This window comes from Numida meleagris, chromosome 2 (genome assembly GCF_002078875.1).
Source record: "Numida meleagris isolate 19003 breed g44 Domestic line chromosome 2, NumMel1.0, whole genome shotgun sequence".
In the NCBI taxonomy this organism is placed as follows: Eukaryota; Metazoa; Chordata; class Aves; order Galliformes; family Numididae; genus Numida; species Numida meleagris.
The window spans coordinates 115,426,007-115,441,794 of NC_034410.1; the positions used below are offsets into that span (position 1 = coordinate 115,426,007).

The 15,788-nt window shown below is 37.3% G+C and overlaps 1 protein-coding gene across 1 annotated transcript; it reads right to left on the reverse strand.

Annotated features, from left to right (window-relative positions):
• On the reverse strand, positions 2,463 to 15,728 carry LACTB2 (lactamase beta 2). The gene is made up of 7 exons (XM_021387725.1): positions 15,473 to 15,728; positions 14,916 to 15,079; positions 13,564 to 13,690; positions 11,333 to 11,511; positions 7,621 to 7,769; positions 6,032 to 6,113; positions 2,463 to 3,404 (listed from the first exon to the last, which is right to left on the reverse strand). The coding sequence occupies exons 1-7, from the start codon at positions 15,592 to 15,594 to the stop codon at positions 3,361 to 3,363; spliced, it is 867 nt and encodes a 288-aa protein (XP_021243400.1). The 5' UTR covers positions 15,595 to 15,728; the 3' UTR covers positions 2,463 to 3,360.

Below are 15,788 nucleotides of genomic sequence, written 5' to 3' on the forward strand. Positions count from 1 at the left end.
TGGACAAAATAATAAATAGGGACGAGGGAATTAAGCAATTGTGATATGGGCAGGAAGAGGACTGAGAGTTCACTGGGTTAAAGAAGTTCCCAGAAAACAATGGCAAGACAAGACAACTCAGCTTATCTTAGGTTGATCATTTACTGGTAAGCCTGAAACTCAGGTTAGAAACTGTAACGTTTGTCTATTTTCTGAGAGCTGTTAGGACTGACAGTGTAGAGCTGCACTGTACTTCATGTAGGAAAAAGGAAAATGAAAATCATTCAAAAAGTGTACAGTAGCAAGAAATAAGGATTTTGAACTTGGCACGCAGAACTATTGTTCAGGAGTCTGAATGACACTTGTCATAATAAAAACAAGGTTTATGCTCAGGCTGAAGCATTAAATCAAGGCTTTTCAGAACCGGAGGTATACTGCAATGAATAAAACCTAACTGCAAAGATGCTCAGAAGCTCTGTAAAAATTTATTAAATCAGGGAGGCAGGAATACTTGGTAACTGGAGATGGTCTGGGATAATAACAATACCGAATAAACTACTGTATTTTTTTTCTTTTTTTTTTTTTTTTTTAAATATATGAAAGTAGGTTCAAATGGAACAAGCATTCCTGTTTCAGTACTAACGTCTTTTTTTTTTTTTTTTTTTTAATCTTAGGAATCCTTCAATCTCTTGGCCATATATTTTGTAATTATAAAGCAAAAAGAACATCATTTTTGAAATAATGATGTGAAAGTAGATCCTTAATTGCATTCCATGTAGATGTAATATAATGCAGAAGTGAAGTACATTGAGCTAGGATAAAAATTAAAAAATTCTTTTTGCAACTTAGTCTTGAATCTATTTCTCAATCCTTACCTTAGAAGAAATCAGGTCCACAGAACCTAGGGAATGGGATTTAACTATCTGGGATGGGACATGCTTTTTTTTCAAGCTATAATCAGCAAATGCTCTGAGCATCTGGGTACTGTCTTCCTTTACAGGCACAAAGATCTTGGTTTCAAGTTGGTTTTTTTTTGTGTTTTTCTTCATGATACAAACCACTATACTGAAAAGGAAAATAAAGCAGCCTGTTGCCTCATCTGAATATTCTCCACACATTCCTTTATTGGAGTTCTCTATTCTGCCACGTGATGTTTCTTACAGCACTTTAGGCAAAGTGAGATGATCTGAAATGTTTTAGACCGCTACCTGTCAGTCCTCGGTCTACTTGTTGCCACTGAGTTGCTGGTCTATGTTTACCAGGCTTAATTCCAGCTTTCCAGATATTGGAAGACTACGCTTCATAATGATCACATCACTTAGGAAGGAAGTCTGAAATCTGATTCAGGTTGGAAGATCGTGGGCGATTTGGTAGTAACCATGTTACTGCACCTGACATAACAGGTACAAACAGAACAATGCCCTTCCTATTTGGGAACCTTTCCATTATCAAGTATGCTTAAAAACCATACTCAACACTGCACAGGTTGTAAACAGGCTGATCCTCATTTTTGTACACACACGGCTTATAGCTTACTGTCCCATTTTTAAATAAACTTAAAATCTCGTAGTCAGCAAGGAGTCCTAAGACTTGTGCAGTGTCACAGATGCAAGTATACATCTTAGTAATACTGCAGTCTCTGCTTTTAATATTTCAGAGACATCATATATGATCACGAATGACAACTCAAGTCTGGTTAAAACTGCAATTTCCCTCATCTTTCAAGAACTGTAGGTGTTGGCTGCATCACAGCATGAAAAACGTACTCTTTCTTCACTGCCTGCAATTTAACTCAGTTCTGAAGACATTTCTATAATCGCAGTAAAACAGAAGAAAACAGCTCAGTGACATTTTGGATGCCAGTAGACTTCTTTAGCTTGGGAAGGTAACGAGACATAGAATCACAGAATCGTAGAATGGCCTGGGTTGAAAAGGATCCCAAAGATCATCAAGCTCCAACCCCCCTGCTGAGTGCAGGGTTGCCAACCACTGGACCAGGCTGCCCAGAGCCACGTCCAGCCTGGTCTTGAATGCCTCCAGGGACGGGGCATCCACTACCTCCCTGGGCAACCTGTTCCAGTGCGGCACCACCCTCTGAATGAAAAACTTCCTCCTAATATCTAACTTACATCTTCCCTGTCTCAGTTTAAAACCATTCCCCCTTGTCCTATTGCTATCCACCCTCGTGAACAATCGTTCCCTCTCCTGTTTATACGCTCCCTTCAAGTATTGGAAGGACATCATCACTTCATACCAAACTCCTGCTATTACCTTACTGTTTTAGGTTCTCAGGCTTCCCACCATGACACAAAACTGTACCATTTCACTTAAAATTTCTCTTCTCCTGAAGCAAAATGTCACAATTAAGAATAAATGTTATCAACTTTATCAGATACCGATAACTATTAAGCTATGCTTACTAAAAACACCCAAATGTATGCATGTTCCACAAATGAATATACAGAATTGAACTTGAAAGGTTCTCAAGGATTTTCAAGGACATATATTTGTCTTTAGTACCCTTAAACATTGCATACGTGACTTCTTTAAGGTAGGACCAGCATTAAAAAGTGAATCAACCAAAAACATTACATATTTTAAATGCACAATATAATACAAATATTTATATATTATTCTGGAAGCTACACAGAAAATTGAAGTTTATATTCATCTTCAAATGTCGTATTTTACTACACTGTACAGTGTCATACAATCAGATAAGACCTTTAGTTAAGATATTTGTTCTTTGAATGGTGTTAGTAACAAAATTCTAAGCTTGTTATAAAGTGATAGAAAAACATAGCCCCATATGGTTAACAATACATATCTCAATTTAAGTAGCTTTTTAACCACATTCTTGCAGAAACTTAGAAGTTAAAGAATTAAAGTCTGCCCTAATGCTGTGCATGTTTTGACATTAATTTGGAGAAATTAACGGTCCTTTGAATTTCACAGGAATGGTGTTTCCATGAGAAAACAGATATATCTGGAAGCACTCTCGGCATTTGTTAAAACATACTGCAGTGAGTTGCCAGCAAAAACGTGCACAGTTACATTAAGGAAAAGAATATGAAAAATAGTATTTCCACTTGTTAGTAAAACTTGGTTGTTTTTTAGAATTTACAGGTAAGTTATCAGAAAGCCACTTTCTGAAAAGCACAATGAAAGCAGCTTTAATATCAAATCCTTTTTGTTCTTTTTACTACAGATTTTTTTGTAATATCTCCAATTTATTAAGCTTAATAAACATCACTTTTAAAATGTTAGAACCTAAAAAACAAATGAAAGATTTTTACTTCACGTATCATCTGAGCTCAACATTCTCTTTTTGCAGGCAGCAACCATGCAGATTGAAAATGTTCTTCAGCAATCTTGTGTAAGTTATAGATTGTTTCTCCATCTGAAGCTGGGAGATGCATCACGTACTGTAAAGACAAAGAGACCAAATTAGTCACGAGCTAACACACTTAGATGCTACATATAAACAATAGACTATCTCAATCTGCACATACGTGCATGTCTGCGTGTGTCATTTTTGATGAAAGATCACCAGGTTGTCTATTAAAATGCTCTTCTGCAGGCCAGTGCTGAATTTTAGTGGAAGCTGACAAACATCGACCGTATCACAATGTAAGTTCTGGTGATATTAATTAGGAAATCGGTTTAATAATCCTGCAGTTATTTAATGTGCAGGATATTAGAATTGCTAGACAGTAATAAATTTGAGGTAGAGGAACACTTGTTGCATTTTCTGAGATTTATGAATGTAAGAAATGTGCTGCTAAATTAACAAGTTAAAAAAAAAAAAAGGAATGTATCTCTTCGTCTGTATTTTAAGAATTTGAAACAATGACAATATTCCAAATATGGGAGAGCTTACATGTATGTATTGTGCCACGCTTCCGTATGCAAGGCATTATTTTTCTGTTTAAAGTGAGAAAAGCAAACGAGTAAAAGCCATTATCACTCCTAATTGAAGCTATAAAAATTATGTACCCATATAAACTGCAATCCCTAGAATGAAGTGGTAAGTTAACGACTGCGGCAGGCAGCATATGGCCATAATCTGCACGGAGTAGCTCTCCACTAACAGTGGAATATGCCTGTCACATTCATGACCAATGCTGACAGCACGTTTCTTTGAGAAAATATTTTGTGAAAATTAGGCAAACAGCACTACGGCTACAACTCATGTCTTCCGTCGTGATGACAAAATCTGAAATACCGCAACTCAGACTACATGGTGAGGCCATCGTAGCAAACAAACATGAAAAGTAAGCACGCAAGCATTTGTACACTACATGTCGAGAACCAACAGAATCAATTTTCCTTAACAGATGTCCTTAATTTGAACTGAAAAATCAACAATGGTCACATGATGATAAGTGTGTATTACAGATCTGGGTCTAAGCTTGTACTGAAAAAGCTAGCAACGATTTTCTATGCTGCAGAGGTCAGCACATAAATGTCTCAAGTTTTCTGATGAGATGGCTTTCTTCCTTGTCTGTGAGCATGAATTGAAGATCAAAAACCAAACCAAATCTAAAACCTTTAAAAAGCATTTCTTGTGCCTCTCAGAAAGCGAGAGAAGGCAGCGAAATCATGTAAAAGAACCATGAAAATTACTCTGATTGGTATATCTTCTAGTTAGTACGACTCTTTAATAGCTTCAAGCAGTTGCTACTTTGTGAACAGGTATCTGACTGAAGCTCCTTATCTGCCATCTCTTCAACATTCAGAGGTAATCACCTTCCTGAAGAAAATGGTGCCCGCTAAGCATGGAAAGTTGTTCTGAACAAAACTGGCTTAAAACATGAAAGTAAGTAACTTACTCTGCGAAAATAATTCCTGGACATTTAAGATACACACACACAGCCTATTGTATGAAAGGCTGCAATGCTACCTCTGAAGAGAAAGTTAATTTACCCACTACTTCATCTAAGCATAAAATGCTGTTTGAGCTACTCCGGCAGTGAAGGGGAAGAGATAAGTTTAGTCAACAGCATCTGATACCCTGGAGGAATTCTGTGTTGGAGAAACACGTGGGTTTGTGCTCAATAAGGTACGTCAACAACCAAGAACTGAAATCAGATTTAAAAGCTGGTGTAGTGCCAGTTGGTGCGCTTTCATGGCATCCTGTATGAAGTATGCATAAAGACATTATATTTGGACTTTAATAAAAACAACTGTTCACAAGATTCTAGTCCATTTTCTTGGACTGAATATCATGCTATAGTAATAACAAAAATTAATTCTCAATTTTTCAAACAATACTGAGCCTCCCAGCTGATTAATTATTAAACAGAACATCTACATTGGAAAAAAGGCACCAATTTCATATTGCTTACATTGGTAAATGATGACAATTTTGAACAGATAAAAATATTCATGTAATTGCTTAATCATGGACAGTTCTGGGTGTACTTATGTAATGTAGAGAAATACATATTTTCCTTAGCTCCTAGATGAAAGTGTTTCCAATTGCTCCCGCCATTACAGAAATAAAATACTTCATTTTGTTCGCTAAAGTAAAGGCAAAAATGTAAAAAGAATGAACTAAATATAGTTGCTCTGCTTAAATACTGTGTTAATAAGAAAGTGAAAAAAGGAACGCTGCCTGATTTTAACCATCCCTAGAACACACATGTGCAACAATAAGCGTTTGAAGAAGGCACAAAATGCAATCCCATAAAATGCTATGTGCATGCATCTGTAGGTATGAATTTCAGAAGATACACAGAGGTATAAACACTAGCATTATGGATATATTCCATGGTAACATTTAAATAAAAAATTAGAACTATATGCTTTGCAGCGATCTGTACTTTGAGCATGTCACACATTATCAAATATTTTCTACAAGTATAGATACATCAAACAACCATAGGCTTTTTGTATCTAATTCTACTTAAATTATCTGAACGACAGCTGCTGTGTGACAACTTAAATGCAGTCTGTCTCTTCCTCCTCCCCTCACCCTGGAAACAATAAACATTGCACACAAAATCAAAATGGAAATGACTACCTTTACATCCCACCACCCCCAACTTACACACTTTTCCTTCTTTTTCCAGCTTCTTCAAGTGGACTATGAGGTTGTTTTCTGCTGCTAGAAGTAAATTTTCAGGAATGTCCTAATGGGAACACAAATATATGTTTTGTATTTGTTTAAGTATCTCCCAAATATATCTATAATACATTGAAATCATGGTTTATTAACAGATATTTTCCTCTTCTAATTACCATGTTCAACATTTAGTAAGCTATATAGTGACTAAAACCTGAAATGAGTAAATTCATATTAAACCATTTAAACTGTAGCCTGATAACACTATGCTCATTTTTTTGCATCGTACATTTTCATCATACAAGCTTTGGCCAACCCTAAGACTGTGTTCTTCTGAGCTTGGTCTACACCAGGTTGTCAGTACAGCTAAGCATTTTTTCCACAGATTTCAATGTCAAAGTCAAAGATGCATTTTTCCAGAGATACCTATTACTTCTATTCCACGACCCTATTTGCATGGGTTGAATTATTCTTTAACTGTTAGTATCCATAGATCATAGAATCATAGAATGGCCTGGGTTGAAAAGGACCTCAAAGACCATCGAGTTTCAACCCCCCTGCTGAGTGCAGGGTTGCCAACCACTAGACCAGGCTGCCCAGAGCCACATCCAGCCTGGTCTTGAATACATCCAGGGATGGGGCATCCACATAGGAACCAATATTTTCCCTAGAAAATTGGCTGAATAAACTGCGAGTTTCTAAAAAGCTTTGAAAAAATACATTTTTTATTTTAAAGCTTTAGTAGTATTGGAAAAAAAACTCCTATCACGTGGTGACAGGATAAATGATTGGTGATTTACTGAAGCATGAGGATGGCTTTACACTTACAAAGTGAAAAAAATAAATAGCTACAGATAACGGTACATCAGGAATGCAAAATGTTCAGTGTGACCAGCATCCTCTCTTTTGGAAACTGAGGATTAGTAGAACCATGAAAAAAAGAGTTATGACACTGTTACATACTGTAGCCATTGGCAATTACAGTATCTTCCTCTGAAGCTAAAGCTGCATCTCTTTAAATGTGCTAAATGGGATAACCCCATATCACAGGTACAAATTACTGAGGTTATATGAGGAATGAAGTAGGGAACGAAAACTCTTATGCTTGTCTAATGATATGCACAAGCTACCTGACTTCTGAGTGCTATACCTATCTCTGCAAAACTGCAGACCGATGAACGAGGAACTTGATGTTCCAACCAGTCCTTCAGGAGACTCCAAACACATTTTGACAAGTCAACAATTAGCAGTAATCTCATACTTTTCACTTAGAACCAAGCACTACAGCTGTATTTTAGCTTGGTCCTACAATACCAAGCTTAGGACCATCTAAGTAGTGGAATAAGAAATTTGTAAGGATCATCTGGGCTCCAATCCAATCCAATGCAGTGCTTAAACAATGCTAGTTAAAATACACATTTTGAACAGACAGAAGTCTTTCAGTCTTTTTTTGTCTTTTTTTTCTTTAAAGCCACCATGATCTTCAATCAAATATTTAGGCTGCTATATACTATTTTAGGAACATACACTCAATTTTCTTCAGTTAAATCTGAAAAACTTCAATCGGTATTTACCTTGTACACTAGCTTTACAAGCTCCGAGGATGTATACGATTTTCCAGCATTCTTCTGGAAAACATTTATAATTTGCTCTTCACGTGCATTTCGGTGAGAAATGTATCCTTGAATTCTAGCATTTGCATCACGTACGACTGGGCCATGACCTACATTGAAACACATGCACCAGAGGGCTGTTACTTACATTTGGATTTAAGGATGCTACAGAATGATTGACTCATTCTTATATAAACTTTGGTAGGCTTTAAAAAAAAAATGTATGAGAGGAACAGCACCTGTATGTATCACTCTGACTACCCCTGATGTAAAATTACAAGATGCTCTTCACGCTTTGTGGGTTTTTTTTTTCCCACATAAAGAGACTGAAATTAAGTTTGAGCGTCTGCATCACAATCTGCACTTCAATAGGACTTAGATGGAAAGGGAGAATTAGGAGATCTTAAAATCTGAATGTGAAAAGGGAATGTTTCTGATAAGATTAAAAAAAAAACAGAAAGACTATTTTAGACTGCTTAATACAAATATAGGTAGAAGAGCTTAGTACTGAATTGATTTGAAAGATGAGAGACAATTATATTACATCTGCTTGTCTCACCCTCTGCAAAGGATACTGATACTGATGATTTAAATTGAAACTGGTCTCTATACAGTAATGGCTGAGGCAAAGACTCACGTACTGTACTACTGGTCCTGTTACAGGAGGTAACTTACTCCAGCAAACACGGAGGGGAAGGAAGTAATGTTGCAAGAGATACATTTTCCATGACATATCTTAAGAAGTCACTCACACACACTGTACTTTAGTCCCCTGAGTACGTATTTTTATACATATGAGCAAAACAAAAATTTACAGAAAAATCAGTGAGACAATCCGAACTGATGGGGCAGGAATAAGCAGTGCACGAGAAAGGTTATACGTAGATCACTGTATGCCTCTCTGAATAATAAACAAAATGCATATGCTTTTTCCTAGACTTATTGTAGCAGATGAGAAATGCTAAATGTAGTCAAATTAAAAAAAAAGCTTAATTGGTAAACCACAAACCTTTGTGGCAAATGAAATACTGCCTCATGATACACTAAAATAATAGATGGAATCAAAATATTTTTCAGGCATGGGAGTTATATGCCAACAAATCAAACTTTATGTTTTACCTGCACTTTACCCATGGAGAAATTTATTTGCACTGTTGCATAAATATTTGTAACTTGCTTTTTATAGCAAGGTTTCCTATCTCGTTACTTGTATACATCACCTAAAGTAGCAGCAACAACTTCTGGTTCTGCCAGTCTAAAGTCTAAGTCATTTTCTAAAATAAAACACAACTTTTAAAGAAAAGTAAAATTAACTTCCCTTTAGAAGCTATTGGTTATCATCCCAATCAGAGAGTTGCCTTTGATGCTCTTGGTCTGTCTCTAAAAAATCATCACACTCTTTACTTCTAGTTTTGGGTTGACTGACCAAATAAGTTTTTAGCTTTCACTTAGTTTCAATCATGGCTTATTCCACCCGAAGATAGGCACCTTACAGAAAAAGAGCAAATAATTTTTCATAATTGGAATATCTGTGGAATTTAAAAAAAAAAGTGTAAAAGAAATCTATGCTTTAGTATGAGTCAAAAGTTTCTTAACTTGGCCACTCACTTCAACAGACTTCAAGTTAAAAGTTACCAATAAAAGATATGTAATAGGCCAATGTAAAACTGTACTGTCATACGCACGTATTTTTCATGAAGGATAAAACTAAAGAAACAAATTGGCTCCTGAAGTCTCGCATGGATTTCTGACTGTACCATTTCTTCTATGCCACTAAGTAGCAGTGTTTGTAATTACAGGATAGGGCACCCTCTGCTGGCCAAAGGGCCCTTTTCCATTCCCAAGGACGCTCGCCAACTATGAGCTATAAAACAGACTGTAACGAGTACTTTGCCAAAAGTCATTTCCACATTCAATTTTAAACAAACAAACAAACAAAAACAAACCAAGAAAAGAAAAATAAAGAAGAAGCATCCACCATGAAAAGGGAAGGTTTGGCACAATTCAGCTCGTAACAACCAGCCAGTAGTTACCTTGTTATAAAAATTCGTGCTCACCTGTATCTATTTCTGAGGCTGTAACGAGAGTGCCACGGGCAGAGAAAGGACAAACTATACAAGAATTATGAAGATGCAAAATTGCAATATACTGAGGCTATATCAATATATTGAGGTTACACAGACACTGTGTCGGTAAAACAAATATCTTCTGCTATGGTTATCTTTTCACTGTAGTACATACCAATAGCAAACGATTGTTTTGACTTGGCAATAACCATCTTTTACACAATTGTACATCCATTTTATGATGTGTGGATAAAGAAACAAAATTAGTTATCAATCATATCAACACATCAGTGAAAATGAGTAATATCCTACTGTCTTCCTAATTGCAAGCAGAGCATGAACACCTTTACAACAGTGTTGCAAATGGTTACAAATAAATGGGACAAACATTCAACCTTGGTGAATGTGTAATCTAGATAAATAATGACGAAGGAGAGAGTGAAACACAGCTGATAGAAGTGATAAACCAAACACTATTTGGCGTATATGACGCTTCTGGAAGGCAGAAATTCAATTAAAGGAACAGATTGTGCTTTGCAGGTACGTAAGAAAAAAGTAGAACACCTCATTGAGCTATAGATTGAGATTCAGGAAGCTGCAATATTCTTAGTTTTACCACTACTTTAGTCAATTACTGTAAGTACTATTTATGTTTGTGTCAGCCTCCACATCCACGGAACACATCAAATGATATTTTTCGTAAATTGCATTTTTTAAAAAAAGATCTAAGCATTTTTATGATCTTAGATCTTAAAGAATACTACTTACCTATATTAAAAATGACTGCAAAAGAGATTTGGTTATGTAGGCTAAACATAGTTAATGGATGTAGACAGAAATGAGGACGTAGAAAGTCACTCTGACCAGTTAAAAAAGATGAAACAGAAAAGGTCAGAAAAATTCCTGAGATGTAACTGAGAAAGAAAATGAGGAGCTTAAACCTTGGTTACACCACACATTCTTAAAATCGATTCTTCTCAAATAGAAAGACACATAGTTTATACAAAAATAAAACACATCTCCCCCAAACCTTGGGAGTAAGAGGAAAAAAATGAAAAGTAGAGTTTTAGACTGAATGAATCAGCAATTTATTTTTAGAACATGATGTTTGACTTGTTGGCTCTTGTTCCAATTAAGTCATTAACCAACATAACCATTTGACAGTTCTGCAGCCTTCCAAGATGAATTTGTGATTAATCTGTTGCAAAGGACACACTTTTCTCTCAAGAAACATGACACAGTGGCAGTGTACATGAGCTGCAGAGAACCAAAACAACTATTTTTTTTTTATTCTAGGGTAACACTGGAGGTGCTAGATTGGTTAATGAAAGAGAAGCCAGCTTTTTGTATTGATTCCAACAGTAAAAGATCCTGGCTTCTGAATGCTTTTAATGCAGAAGGAACAAGAATCACCCTCAAAGGGAGAAATCACAGGAAAGAAAACTGTCACGGAGAGATTTTTTAAGTCTTGCAGATGTCCAAGCCATTAATTCAGATTAGCACTAGGCACACATTGAATAACAAACATGAATTGTTACATTAATAATGGTGTTTGACTGTAGGAGTTGATACAGTAATGTCTAGCAGTTAAAAACAGAATCACTAACCTGGATATATTAAATCTGGTTTCATTTGTAATAACATTTTCAAACTTTTCATGTAATCATACAGGTCTTCAATTACTGTTGTTCCTTCCCCTAAAATACAGTCACCAGAAAATATAGCGTTTTCCTCTTCTAGATGTAAAGACATATGATCATCAGTGTGCCCAGGTGTATATAAAACTCTGTTTAAAGAAAAACAACAAACAAGTTTAGGATTTTCATTCAGCAGTCATACAGAACTTCTACCTTCATTTTCAGATGCTAAAAACAACAGTGATAAAATCATACCCTTACATGGCTAAGGGTAGCCTCATTACATGTAGCCTACAGGAAGAATCACAGAAAGTACCGTACTGAGAATTTCTGAAATATCAGTGTAAACATGTTATTTTGTTTAATCTCTGTCCATTTCTTTATATCACATAGAGAACACAGATAACCATCTTTAGCGTGCTTTGTCTTAGTTAATAGATCATAATAAAAGTGTGTTAGTGCCGCTGGCTAGTCGTGTAAAACTTCTGTTATAGAGGGCTTTACTCTGATAGTTCAGTTAAGAAAAAAAAAACTTGCCATTTTCAGATTGAAAAGTTCTTCCCATACACATTGCACTTGGCAAAAAAGGGTGATGTTGTTGATTCTCTGAGAAATTCCTTGTATATTAGCAGACACAACACAAATCATGTTCGGTCTCCCCATATTTATTTTACCCTGAAGGCCTCATGACACAGAGGAGCAGAACTGTAAAATACAAGGACTGGTGGTCTTTTAGCTCTTCTCTATATGCAGGTCATGAAACATCTGAAAGGTTCGGATTTAAGACACCACAGAAGTACTGTGTTAAAGCACAGTTGATATGTACATAGTAACCAGAGCTGCTAAGGAGATGCACTACAGTTTTTGAAAGGCAGAAGTCCTCTGGCTCAATCTCAGACCAGCGTCACTACTTTAATTCATCACAATTTACCTATCAATGGGATGCACAGAGCTGGTGCCAAGCATGGTGTACAACCCAATGCTAAACAGCCCTAGACATGTCAGCACATGGCTGGGAGGCCAGAAACACATCACTGATGCAGTGGCTCTCAATTCTGAAATACTGAGTGCTGCAGAAAGTAGGTGAGTCATCAGCCTGCTTAGGCAACAGAAAATCAAGTGGATGGTATTCCTAATGTAATTTCACCAGGAAGCTTCAACACCAACATGCAAAAAAAGAAACATAAATTAAACTAATGCAGACTGGCATACTTCCTTGAAAAATGGAAAGTTGCTAACCGGAAATGTAATATGCAGATACAGTTATTTTAGAACCAGCAGGGCATCTACAAGTATCCTTAGCCAGTTGAGATTATCTGCTCTTAACCAAGTGTAAAGGTTGGTTGCGTAACTGCGTCCTTCAAAGCGTACCACCTCCTGATTTGTTTGGAATCAAATTGTTTTCCATGTCTAAGCTGATTTTCTCCAAGCACGGGCCACTTAGGATATTTAAATGTCTTCAGTATTCCTATGCCCTCTCTGTGTATCTTTTTAAAGCTTCAACTTTTGATCAAATATACTCTTTATCTTCATCATTTTGCTACCTGTCAGCCAGCTGGCATACTCTTCAAGCGGGATATAATTCACATCTAAACTGAAGAAAACGAGCAAAATTTGTCCTGAGATGTGCAATGCCTTGTTGATGAAAGAATTCTGAAGACAGAATTCTCCTGGTTTTTTTGGCTTTCGTTTCAGACTGATCCAAACAAACAAGAAAGGCGCTGCACTCTCAGAGAAGGTCTTTCCCAACTGGTACCTTGCCAGAACCTGACAGGATAAATGACTAGAATTTAACACTTTAATGCTAAACACTAAATGTTGTAATGTTTCCTTGAGAAGCATTTTATGTTGTTCACACAGACCATCATAAACATCACTAAAGTATGCATTTCACATCATAACTACGTATCTAAGAGTAAAGAGAAGTTACATAAACCCCTGTGCAGTTTTCCCCTAAGGAAATTTTTCTCAAGGAAAGTGTTTCACTGGTGAGGCCAAAGACTAAAGGCTGATTCCCGATAATATTCATAAGAACAAATTCTTTGGATAAATACACCCTGCTGAGTCATGACAGCAAGTCTACATGGGTAAATGCTGGCAAGGTCAGATGTATGGATTACGAATCATTAGAAGTTTAAATACCTATATACATCAGATTTCTGAAGAAACAGGTGATCAAAGCTGCAAAAATTGCTGTTTACCTGAGTGTGGCTCCCTCTGTCTGTATCACGTCTCCATCTTTAAGATATAAATATTTATGTCCTCCATCTCCTATTATTTCTTCACAGTGAGGGACACGAGGAAGCTTACAGATGCGATATTCAGAGTCTATTTAAAGAAAGCAAAGAAAATAACGGTTTGTATTTTAAGTTTGTCACTAACAAAGCTAATTCCACAGAATTACTTTTACTTTTTGTAGATGTACTATTAATTATTACACTTTATGAAAGCTAATCTTCAAGAAAACAATGCTAACCAGTAATTCTATGTTTATAAAATAACTTTCTTCTAGAGCCAGAAACACCGAGTAGCGAAGGCTCTGAATTTGATGTACCATACTCGGTACCAGCAGCAATTTTTAAGAGTAAAAAGCATGAGTGAAATTAATAAATAACTATGTATATGGAATTCCAGTAATTATTACATTTTGAAAATGTTGTTCCTTCTTGAATCACCAAGAGCAAAAAAATAAGTCTGTGAAATAGCATTCAAGTCCTACATTATGACTGACAGAAGCACTTTTCAACATTTATCTCACGCCAAATGGATTGACATGAAACTTCCCTCAGCATCTTTCATTCTAAATTGCACATGCTTTAACTGCCTTGGCTACAGACAGCACGCAACCCTGAAATCTGGCATTTATACCCCTTGCAAGTCTTAAACTTTAAGGAGATAACAGGATCAAAATTCTCACTCAGACATCCATGTTGGTTTCAGTATTGCCAGGGATTTTTAAAGATATGCATCTGGCAACTGGCCAAAATCTGACAAAGCCTGTGACAAAGTCCAATGAAGCTAAGATGAGCTGCACTATGTACATTACATTATGTTTACATTAGAATTTATTTGTAAACATCATTACCTTCTTCTCATGATTTGAGGCCTAAAAAATTGTCAGCAATTACTAATGGCCTACTGTATGAAGTCTCAATGTTAAGCATGTTTTTCTTTTTTTCAGAGATTATTTATTGCTTTTTACACAAGTAAAAATAGTAGCCATTTGTCACTACTATCAATGCAGAAAGGAAAAAGTGTCACACTTTTCTCATATCCTTTAATATTGTGCAAACTGCTCATTATTCACTTGTAAGAAAAATTCACTATGAAGTTATACACAGGTATTGAAGAAAAAACACAGTGCTACAACTACAATATTCAGACTATTCACTGTCTCATTCTACACGGTACAGTGGTATTGTGAATTTACATGTGGATTATGTGGAGACTGCAAAAGATTATTCCAGTTGATGCACAAAGAATCAATCATTATAAGTTGTTTATTATTACACATCTAACATACTTGCAACAAGATCTGAAACCTGTGGCCTACCATTAGGGATGTTTGTGCAGATGTCAGGGATTCCACCAGTATGATCACGATGCCAGTGTGTCACTAAGATTTCTTGAATTGAGATGCTGAACTCGGACAGGGCCTGCTTCAAACAGCCAATATATTCAGGAATAGCTGGCTCGCCCGTGTCAATAAGGATTCTTCTACACACGGGCCAAAAAAAAAAAAAAAAAAAAGGAAAGAAAAAGAAAAAGAAAGCAAACAACAGAGTTTAGAGTGCTTGAGTTACACCATGTTAAAAAATAAAGAAGGAACACCACCACCACCTCATGTTACTGTGGCAAGAGATATACCCAGCTAAATATTACTACTGTTTCAGCTTTCTAGCCATTAGAAGCAACACAGTGTTCAATCCTCAGTCGTTATAGTCGATCACAGTTTACTTTCACCGACAGAGCACCGCCTCGGCTCCGGCATCCTTCCCATTGGCTGCACCACCACTCGGGCAGGCTGACCCAGGCTATTACACATGCACACCGCCCAGCCCCGCGGCCGCCCGCCCCACGCTGTGCCGAGCCCCGCCGCCGGGCCGCTACCTGAGCCCGGTGCCCACCAGGTAGGTGTTGGTGCCCTGCAGAGTCATAGGCCCCGGGTTGCAGCCCAGCACCCGCACCACGCGCGACGAGAGCCGCTCGATGCGCGGCAGCAGCGACGCCATCTCCACCACTCCGGGCCCGACCCTTCACGGCCGCTGAGGGACGGCCGCGGAAGGCGGGAAGGCGGAAGCAGCGCTTCGTCTCGCACCGCCCCCGGCCGCGCTCCTCCCTCCGCGGGTACTTCTCCACTGCGGGGCGGCACCGGGAGAGCCCGACGTCCTTTTGCAGTGTTGGTGGGGGCTGCGTGCGCTCCTTG